General features: G+C 46.1%; 1 protein-coding gene across 1 annotated transcript; it reads left to right on the top strand.

Moving 5' to 3' along the window:
* Positions 1-5851: 5851 nt before the first annotated feature.
* LOC125990150 (breast cancer metastasis-suppressor 1-like protein-A) lies at positions 5852-10332 on the top strand. The gene is made up of 10 exons (XM_049756942.2): positions 5852-6128; positions 6270-6360; positions 6498-6625; positions 7247-7326; positions 7458-7554; positions 8128-8217; positions 8297-8361; positions 8426-8465; positions 8565-8685; positions 8865-10332. Exons 1-10 carry the CDS (start codon positions 5993-5995, stop codon positions 8980-8982), a joined length of 966 nt encoding a protein of 321 aa, XP_049612899.1. The 5' UTR covers positions 5852-5992; the 3' UTR covers positions 8983-10332.
* Positions 10333-10848: the final 516 nt, after the last annotated feature.

The following is a 10848-nucleotide window of genomic DNA, read 5'->3' as shown; positions in this document are numbered from 1 at the left end:
GGGTTTTTGTCAGCCTGGCTGGGTGGAGCCTCTGTGGGGATTTCCAATTGACTTATCTAAGGCAGGGAAATCACACAGGCAAGGCTGTGCTTTTGTGAGAAAAAAATCCCCCCCCTCTTCAAGCCTGAAGTCAAAATGAAAACTTGTAGTTTCCTATTAGACACCGACAGGATGTTTAATCGATCTAAGGGGATGTTTGATTGTGAATGGTGGTCATGAATGATCTCTTTTTAGGCTCTTCAAGAATTCCCTTTAGCTTGGGTAAATTGGGGCTTTTTTTCCCACTGTATTATTTGCATTGCGTGACTTTGGGGTTATTATTTCCCAATATTTTAAATGTTATATGTATTTTTTTTTAAAAAATCCAAATTAAATGCACTCACCTGTGTGACCTCCGCGAGTCGTCACCTTATCGTGGTGGAGGGGTTTGCGTGCCCCTATGATCCTAGGAGCCATGTTGTCGGGGGCTTCATGCCCCTGGTAGGGTCACCCATGGCAAACGGGTCCTAGGTGAGGGGCCAGACAAAGCACGGCTCACAAGCCCCTTATGATGAGTAATATAAATGGACTTAGTTTTCCTTCGCCCGGACGCGGGTCACCGGGGCCTCCCTCTGGAGCCAGGCCTGGAGGCGGGGCTCGAAGGCGAGCGTCTGGTGGCCGGGCCTTCGCCCATGGGGCCCGGCCGGGCATAGCCCGAAATGGAAACGTGGGTCCCCCTTCCCATGGGCTCACCACCTGTGGGAGGGGCCGAAGGGGTCGGGTGCAATGTGAGCTGGGCGGCAGCCAAAGGCGGGGACCTTGGCGGTCTGATCCCCGGCTGCAGAAGCTGGCTCTTGGGACATGGAATGTCACCTCTCTGGCTGGAAAGGAGCCCGAGCTGGTGTGCGAGGCAGAAAGATTCCGACTAGATATAGTCGGACTAGCCTCCACACACAGTTTGGGTTCCGGTACAAGCCCTCTCGAGAGGGGCTGGACTCTCTTCCACTCTGGAGTTGCCCACGGTGAGAGGCGTCGAGCAGGTGTGGGTATACTTATTGCCCCCCGGCTGGGCGCCTGCACATTGGGGTTCACCCCGGTGAACGAGAGGGTAGCCTCCCTCCGCCTTCGGGTGGGGGGACGGGTCCTGACTGTTGTTTGTGTCTATGCACCAAACAGCAGCTCAGAGTACCCACCCTTCTTGGGGTCCCTGGAGGAAGTGCTGGAGAGCGCTCCTTCTGGGGACTCTATCGTTCTACTGGGTGACTTCAATGCTCACGTGGGCAATGACAGTGAGACCTGGAAGGGCGTGATTGGGAGGAACGGCCCCCCTGATCTGAACCCGAGCGGTGTTCTATTGTTGGACTTCTGTGCTCGACACGGATTTTCAATAATGAACACCATGTTCAAACATAAGGGTGTCCATGTGTGCACTTGGCACCAGGACACCCTAGGCCGCAGTTCGATGATCGACTTTGTAGTCGTGTCATCGGATTTGCGGCCGCATGTTTTGGACACTCGGGTGAAGAGAGGGGCGGAGCTGTCAACTGATCACCACCTGGTGATGGGTTGGCTCCGATGGTGGGGGAAGATGCCGGTCCGACCTGGCAGACCCAAACGCTCTGTGAGGGTCTGCTGGGAACGTCTGGCAGAATCTCCTGTCAGGAAGAGCTTCAACTCCCACCTCCGGCAGAGCTTTTCCCACGTCCCGGGGGAGGCGGGGGACATTGAGTCTGAGTGGACCATGTTCCGCGCCTCCATTGTTGAGGCGGCCGACCGGAGCTGTGGCCGTAAGGTCGTTGGTGCCTGTCGTGGCGGCAACCCCCGAACCCGCTGGTGGACACCGGCGGTAAGGGATGCCGTCAAGCTGAAGAAGGAGTCCTATCGGGCCGTTTTGGCCTGCGGGACTCCGGAGGCAGCTGACAGGTACCGGATGGCCAAGCGGAACGCGGCTTCGGCGGTTGCTGAGGCAAAAACCCGGGCGTGGGAGGAGTTCGGTGAGGCCATGGAGAATGACTTTCGGACGGCTTCGAGGAAATTCTGGTCCACCATCCGGCGTCTCAGGAGGGGGAAGCAGTGCAACGTCAACACTGTTTACAGTGGGGATGGCGTGCTGCTGACCTCGACTCGGGACGTCGTGAGTCGGTGGGGAGAATACTTCGAAGACCTCCTCAATTCCACCTACACGCCTTCCATTGAGGAAGCAGGGCCTAGAGACTCTGAGGCGGATTCTCCAATCTCTGGGGTCGAAGTCACTGAGGTAGTTAAAAAACTCCTCGGTGGCAAGGCCCCGGGGGTGGATGAGATCCGCCCAGAGTTCTTAAGGGCTCTGGATGTTGTGGGGCTGTCATGGCTGACACGCCTCTACAACGTTGCGTGGACATCGGGGACAGTGCCTCTGGATTGGCAGACTGGGGTGGTGGTTCCCCTCTTTAAGAAGGGGGACCGGAGGGTGTGTTCCAATTACAGGGGAATCACACTCCTCAGCCTCCCTGGTAAGGTCTATTCAGGGGTGCTGGAGAGGAGGGTCCGTCGGGAGGTCGAACCTCGGATTCAGGAGGAGCAGTGTGGCTTTCGTCCTGGCCGTGGAACAGTGGACCAGCTCTACACCCTCGGCAGGATCCTCGAGGGTGCATGGGAGTTCGCCCAACCAGTCCACATGTGTTTTGTGGACTTGGAGAAGGCGTTCGACCGTGTCCCTCGGGAGGTTCTGTGGAGGGTGCTTCGGGAGTACGGGGTGCCGAGCCAACTGATAAGGGCGGTTCGGTCCCTGTATCACCGATGCCAGAGTCTGGTCCGCATTTCCGGCAGTAAGTCGGATTCGTTCCCAGTGAGGGTTGGACTCCGCCAAGGCTGCCCTTTGTCACCGATTCTGTTCATAATTTTTATGGACAGAATTTCTAGGCGCAGCCGAGGCGTTGAGGGGGTCCGGTTTGGGGACCTCAGCATCGCGTCTTTGCTTTTTGCAGATGACGTGGTGCTGTTGGCTTCTTCAGGCCGTGATCTCCAGCTCTCGCTGGAACGGTTCGCAGCCGAGTGTGAAGCGGTCGGGATGAGGGTCAGCACCTCCAAATCCGAGTCCATGGTCCTCGATCGGAAAAGGGTGGAATGCCCTCTCCGGATCGGGGATGAGATCCTGCCCCAAGTGGAGGAGTTCAAGTATCTTGGAGTCTTGTTCACGAGTGAGGGGAGGATGGAGCGTGAGATCGACAGGCGGATCGGTGCAGCGTCGGCAGTAATGCGGACCCTGTACCGGTCCGTTGTGGTGAAGAGAGAGCTGAGCCAAAAGGCAAAGCTCTCAATTTACCGGTCGATTTACGCTCCTACCCTCACCTATGGTCACGAGCTATGGGTCGTGACCGAAAGAACGAGATCTCGGATACAAGCGGCCGAAATGAGTTTTCTCCGCAGGATGTCCGGGCTCTCCCTTAGAGATAGGGTGAGAAGCTCGGTCATCCGGGAGAGACTCGGAGTAGAGTCGCTACTCCTCCACGTTGAGAGGAGCCAGATGAGGTGGCTCGGGCATCTTATCAGGATGCCTCCTGGACGCCTCCCTGGGGAGGTGTTCCGGGCATGTCCCACCGGTAGGAGACCCCGGGGACGACCCAGGACGCGCTGGAGAGACTATGTCTCTCAGCTGGCCTGGGAACGCCTTGGGATCCCCCGGGATGAGCTGGATGAAGTGGCTGGGGAGAGGGAAGTCTGGGAGTCCCTCCTGAAGCTGTTGCCCCCGCGACCCGACCCCGGATAAGCGGAAGAAGATGGATGGATGGATGGATGGATGGCATCAAGTTGTATTTTACTTCCACTGATTTTTATGAAATATGAAAAGTACGTTTTTATTTTCCTCTATAGACATGAAGATCTGCATGAAATGTTTTAATTTTAAGTTTTTTATTCCTGTCTTTCATCTTCAGCATTTTTTTTTTAAATAATGATCACAGTATGGTTGCATGATTTATTTGTGTAAAACGTGCAATAAAATAATATTACATTAAAAAGTTATGTTTAATAGTTTGGTAGTGTGTGCAGAAAAAAGCTTCTGAACTAGATAGTTACAATATCCTAATGTATTTAATAAACTAATTACTCCAAGCATGGATTGCTAAATTTGCTTTTTATTTAACATCTGCCTTTTAATTTCAAATATACAATTCTAATTCATTAACAAAATAGCTTTTCAAAACTCCCCCCTGCGTCTGCATAATGTCTGCAGAGGTGGGTTGAAAATTCTCAAGTTTGTACAGTGCAAGTCTTGTGAAACCAACACTTCATTTCATGTGCCACAAGAGGATGTCTGGGACTTGCCTTTATTTGTAAATGTTAACATGCACTGCAGCTTTTGAATTTTATGTAGACTAATTCACGCATTTGTCACAATTTGCCCTGGGATTTTTTTTTTTGTATTGTTGCTTTGTTACAGAAACTTTCGAGAATGGAAATTTGATGGATCCCCGTAGAGTTGCTCTACCTGTCTCTAGCCAACTGCTTTGTTGTTACCGGGGATTTACCTATGCTAACATAGCAACGGTATCCGAGCACAGGGAGTTCTACCCAACAAACACACCCAGTATATTTGAGTGCGAGTCACGTCAGGGAAATGCCACTCACAATCATGCACGCAATCTCCTCCTTTAGCATTCCAAGCAATCTTCAATCTTTGCCAAATGTTGTAACAAAGGAACTGAGAACATCCTGTCCCCTGTCACTTGAGCTCATTTAACCCCAATAAAACAACCAGAACTGCTATTGACACAAAACGGGACTTCCACTCACATCTTTGGAGGTTTAAAGTTGCACAGCCAAGTACTTTTGCTGCGTGTTTACGCTTGGTTGCCATGGACACCAAGGCCGAGTTTCAATTGAAATACATTGTGCGTCAGCAAAAACCCACATGTCTGGACATCACAACTGTCTTTACGCCTGATATCATCTCATGTACACATCATGAAACCTTTGTTAACAACTAACCTTTGGCATATTTTCTCTGTCATGCATGAATGAGGGTTCATAGTTCCTATTTGGTGGTAACACTACCCATTTTTGAGTTAGAAAACATTATTATTATATTACTTTTATTTTACTATGATACATTTTTGCTCATTTGTTATCTTTTGCAGGCTGGCCTCGCTCTCTCCCTCCATTCTCCAATTTCATTGTTAGAATAGACATTTTTCCAAGCCAGACTGTGTTACTGTTATGTTTGTGCTACTCTCCTGGATGCTATTTTAATCCAGCATCTGAGATTATTCTCACGGTTGTCCGCACAACTTTACTTGTTTGAGACAAATTTAGGATTGTGAAAGATCAGACTTTCTGCTTGCACATTAGAGTCCTACACATATTAGACAGCAAAGTTTCCCTGACCTTCATGCAATGAAAATGGATCACAATAGCAGACACAACACGGAAATTGTGGGGTAGTGTGACAAACCACAATCAAATGACAAAATTGTTTTGCTCTATCAAAAGTGGTTGTTTATTTGTTTTGTCTGTTAGCGTACGCATATCGACGTAAATGCTTGCTCAAATGTGGTTTCCAACTGATGATGATGACGTCATGGGTGCCTTACTTCTTACTCTTACTACCAGTGTTGGCACAGTTAAATCTTTTTTTTTGTTACAGTATAATTTTATCTGTATGCAATATTTTCTTTTTTTCCACCCTTCAAATTTTTGTTCAAATTACGTTACATGAATAATCAAGGTATGTTGTGCACACATTAGAATATTAATCAACTTAGTCAAACATAAATCGAGGTGCGTTCTCACAACCTTGACAGCATGTGAAACTACAAATCCCAGAACACACCTCGTTCCTGCTAGTTCCGCATTACCAACATTTGATTGGACAGTGTGAGTAAAACCTCTTCTCATTGGTCAACGGGAGCCATGTTTGCGTTCCCAGCTGTCTTGGTGCGGTGTTGCTAACCGGTTAGCGAACCGAATTACAACATCGCTTCTCACTGGTGTTAGAACTAGCAACGGCGTTACAATAAATCCATTGTACGTCGTAATGCCGGTTCACTCCCGGGAAAAGAAAGAAAGTAACCACGAGGAAATGGAGGTGGACTTTCCGGAGCAAGACGGTAGCAGCACTGACGAGGAGGACACGGTTAGCACGTCGGTGTCTGAAGATGGAGACAGCTCGGGTAGGAGAACAGGCCTAAAATTATCCTCCTGTTAAATTCACTCAATACTATCCTCATTAATGTAGCATTTAGCCCTTGAGTTCGAAATCTGTTTAAATCCTTATTAAAATATCCAAAATCATGTTCTTCGCATGTGACCAGAGATGGATGATGAAGACTGTGAGAGGAGAAGGATGGAGTGCCTGGACGAGATGACCACTCTGGAGAAACAATTCACAGACTTGAAGGAGCAGTAAGTCTCCTCTCTCTCAACGTCAGGAATGACTTGAGGACACAATCAAAACCATATTATTACAAAAAAATTTGTACTGTGCACACAACATTATTAACTTCTGTTTCATATCCTGCTACTTTTCAAATTTTCTCTAGATTGTATAAGGAACGTCTAAGCCAGGTGGATGTCAAGTTGCAGGAAGTGATGGCAGGATGTGCTCAGGAATATCTGGAACCTTTAGCCAACCTGCAAGAGAACATGCAGATCAGAACCAAAGTGGCAGGTATGACTTTGTTGACATGCACTGAAGCCTTGAGCAATCATTTTTTTCCAAGGCAAAATGACAAATAAGTATTTAAAAAAAAACAATGTTGATGACACATTACCTTTTGCTCATGCTCATTTATACCAATTACTCTAGATATTGGTACAACAAATACTGCCAGTCGGAACTGAACATGAGAATTTCTGTAAATTCAGATGTAGTCTGGGTTGAACATTTGTATTTGATCAAATTGCCCGTTTGAACTTTAGTTAACGTGGTGCTTTTGTTTTTAAATCAGTACAGTTTGTGCACAAACGAAGCACAAACAAACGGTACCATTTTGAGCAGATGGCGGGCGTGGGTGAACTCTGGATGACCTATAAAATAATCTTTTATAACTAAAAAACCGTTGCAGCACAAACGAAAATGTTCACAGCACAAACGAAGCAGACTATTTTCCTTAAATTTTGCTTTGGGTTGGGGGGCCAGCTTCACGCAGGTTATTAACTACCATGAAAAGGAATTCTAAAACCATTTTATTTCTACCAACAGTTTTCTACTTCTTCCTCAGAAGTATTGCATTTCTTTGCACGTTAATATATCTTCCTGATTCATAACTTCTGATTTGATTTGGTGCAGGCATCTATAAAGAACTGTGCTTGGAGTCAGTGAAGAACAAGTATGACTGTGAGATCCAGGCAGCCTGCCAGCATTGGGAGGTAAGAAAAAAAAGTTGACAGAAATGAGGCAATTTATGTCATTTTGTAATCCAGGACGAATGCCTTTTCCCTCGCAGTGTCTGTGGAAACAGATGAATACTTTGTATGTGTTAACTAATGTGTTTCCCCAGAGTGAAAAGCTGCTGCTGTTTGACACAGTGCAGAGCGAGCTGGAGGAGAAGATAAGACGACTGGAGGAAGATAGACACAGTATTGACATCACCTCAGGTACAAAGGCGGCCATAAAAATGTGCAAAAAGCAACTAAGTATTGGGAGTTGTAGTAGCCATGTCACCAGGATGAATGAAAGTGAAGGAGAAAAGCAGCGGCCCTGTGATTGAACCCTGTGGTGCCCCCAAAAAAGTAGTTCTGTCTGCCACATATGATCTAAACCAATCCAGAGCACAATTGATTTATGACCAGAGGGTGCAAGTAAAATTATTATTTTTTTCCTTCCCGCATAAGAATAATTTGTGACGTTTTTGTGGTTGGTCATGAGGGGGTCTGGTTCACAATCGATGTTCTCAAAGATGTTGTGGAGGTTGAGGTCCCTTGACATTGCTCCACACCAAACTCCTCCAACCTGTACGGACTTTTGTTTTGCGGACGTGAACTGGCCTTCCCCTAAACTTTCCCCACAAAGTTGGAAGCGTTGGGACATTTTCCAAAGCTCTGATTTTAAGTGGAACTGAAGAGTCCAACCACTGATCGTTTATTTCACTGGTTAAAGCGATATTTTGTCTTCATAGTGCATCGTGGCCAAAAAGTCTCGGCTCTAATCCGTCCTCTTGGATTTTCCAGAGTTGTGGAATGATGGCCTGCATTCCCGGAAAAACAAGAAGAAAGACCCATTCTGCCCCATCAAGAAGAAGAAGCCTGTCGTTGTCTCTGATATCCTTTTCCATCATCTCACCACTCGACCTCCTTTTCTGCTACGTAGCCTCGCATTTCTTTAACAGCCTTTTCCCACGGCCTTATATCGTTTACATGCTGCAAGATCTGGATATTCTGGAAGACTGGACCGCAATCAGAAAAGTAATCATTTAAAAAGTGACTCGGGAGTGACTATCGAGATATGTGATGTGTCGTTTGTTCTCAGGCCATGGCGTCTCTCGGGCCGCATAGGGTGAAGGCGGAAGGTTCGTACTGCACAAGACCATTCGCTACGCTGTGTTTTGCGAAGTCCTCACTTTATTCATATTTCCCCCTCACTTCTCTCCTCGTCCAAATCTGACTAGTCAAGACCGAACGACACCAGCATGTCGCACGATCCGAAGATGGCCGTCTTTTCTACGACAGCCAGTGGTACTGCAGGGGGCAGGCCATCTGTATCAACAGGAAAGATGAAGTTCCCACCAGGTATGTGTGTACAAGGGTTGCCTCTTTGTGAATTTCACAACACTTCGGCTTACGCAATGCCTAAATAGGGAGGGGCTGCTTGATGTTCTGACTGAGCCCATTTGAGACTTGCGAAGAATTACCACACGCCTTTTTTAATTGTTTATCGATGCTGTTTTCTTTTCCCCCCCCACACACAGCGCTATCATCACCACCATCAACAATGACGAGGTGTGGTTCAAACGACTGGATGGCACCAAGTCCAAGCTGTACATCTCGCAGTTGCAGAAAGGCAAATACACCATCAAACACTCGTGAAGACAACAGAAAGCCTGTTCAGAGATTTCCACATGGCGTCCGCTTATGCTGTTGCGTATGTCCTTCACAACTCACCTCGCCCTCCCCTCTGTTTATGTTTCCTGAAAGAGGCCATTTTAATGATCTCTCTAAATGTGCGCCAATGTCCAAAAAAGGGGAACGAGGCTAAGCACTGCTACAAATAAAGGCAGGTAAAGCGCGAGCAGTCTTTAACTGTGACGCAAGGAGCTTTGTGAGATGAAACAAAGCCTTGGCATTCACAACTACACAGCGAGCCTCGCTGTGGGCTGTCGCAACAACTCATAAAGGACTGGAAGAGGGTCCAAACGGGTCCGTTTGCGGTCCTGCTGCAGGCACAGGATGGCGATTCGAGCCTGTTGAATCTTTTTGAAGATAAAATTGCACGCTTTGAGCGCATGTTTGGCGTGCGGACAGAGATTGCGCAAGTGGGAAGCAGTTGTGAGGAACTTAGTCATGCAAGAGAATGTTTTGTTTCTGGGGAGCCGCTGTTGCAAATATCATTTTTTTGTTGTCTTTGCAGCACTGAATTATGGCACTGAGCATAGCAAGTGGTTAAAAAAAAAAAAGGTTCAGGCTGTTTGTTGTACATAGAAGACTGTGTTTTGAGGTTACATCACTGTGATGCTCTGTTCGTAAGCCCAATGATTACCAGGGTTAAAAACTGGGGAGGCTACGTTTAATAAGCTGTGCCGTTTATTTTTAAATGCCTGTTTAAGAAAGACTGAATTTTCCTCCCAAATCCTCCAAGATGATTTTTAATCTTGTTTTGTACTTAGAACGCTGGGTTTTTTTTTTTTTTTTGCATACATGGTTCAAAAATTTTTTTTTTCACGTAATGTTAATATGTGTGTCTCAATATTACAATCATTTATTTTTGAGTTTTAACATTGTTTGAATTATGGATTATTTTTTACATCATTTTGTCTGTGTTTTACATTGAAAGAAAATGTCTTGTAAGTCAATGCATGTACAGCTGATTGAATATTTTGTTGCTTTCATCGGATTAAGTCTTTGGAAGCAATCTTCAGGGTTTACCTACACCAGTCCATCTACATATTAATGCAAATAATAATGACATGTTGCCAAAATACCAGAAACAGTTTTATTTAGGATCATTATGCTGATGAATGTCTCTGCATAGCTCAGAAATCAAATGATCAATAAGACTAGCTCACTTGTCTTAAAACACCACTTGCATTATGTTGCAAAAGAATATTGAATACTGTAATTACTCATCGATGGCAATGTCCAGAGAGCATACAAACATGCCCTCATGTACCTGTGAGCAGTTGAACGTCCTAATGGTCAAATAAAGTACTAATAAAAGCATGTTGGGTAATTATTTCAAATTTAAACATGATTTCCGTTGATGCTTCTCTCAAGGTTTATAAAGTTCAAAGAAAAACGATGTATGTGGAGAACAACGTGGTTGTTATATTTATATTGCTGTGATTTCAGTGTATTCCAGTTGAGTTCTAGATAGGTTTACAGGATATAGTGGCTAAATAGCGCCATCTGGTGGTTGGAAAATGCACCATAATAGCAAAAGTTATACGTTGTCTTGAGTTTGTTTAATGTCTCACAGAAATATAAACAAAATTGCCATGAATAAGGGTTCTACGTTTTGGTCATTGACTATTATGTTTAGAACGAGATACTAATATGGCAAAATGACTGCATTCATATAGCCTCTTTTTTTTTTTAAATAATAAAAACTGTCCATAGATAGTATGGCTTAAAAAAAAAACAATTATGATGGTCAAAGGTCACAGGTGTCAAGGTCTAGTCCTCGGGGCCGCATTCCAACATGATTTCCAAGATTCCCTCGTTAAGTGCAGGTGCGTG

Source organism: Syngnathus scovelli, chromosome 20 (assembly GCF_024217435.2).
Source record: "Syngnathus scovelli strain Florida chromosome 20, RoL_Ssco_1.2, whole genome shotgun sequence".
NCBI classification, from domain to species: Eukaryota; Metazoa; Chordata; class Actinopteri; order Syngnathiformes; family Syngnathidae; genus Syngnathus; species Syngnathus scovelli.
Note: the sequence above shows the minus strand (reverse complement) of the source record. Positions and strands in the feature narration are given on the sequence as shown.

What these genes read in the sequence shown, in the direction of transcription:
- LOC125990150 (XM_049756942.2), top strand. Translation starts at nt 5,993, where the DNA reads ATGCCGGTTCACTCCCGGGAAAAGAAAGAAAGTAACCACGAGGAAATG. An exon ending in TTCACAGACTTGAAGGAGCA is followed by an intron (nt 6,361 to 6,497) that starts GTAAGTCTCCTC and finishes AATTTTCTCTAG; the next exon opens with ATTGTATAAGGAACGTCTAA. An exon ending in GAAGCCTGTCGTTGTCTCTG is followed by an intron (nt 8,218 to 8,296) that starts ATATCCTTTTCC and finishes GCCTTTTCCCAC; the next exon opens with GGCCTTATATCGTTTACATG.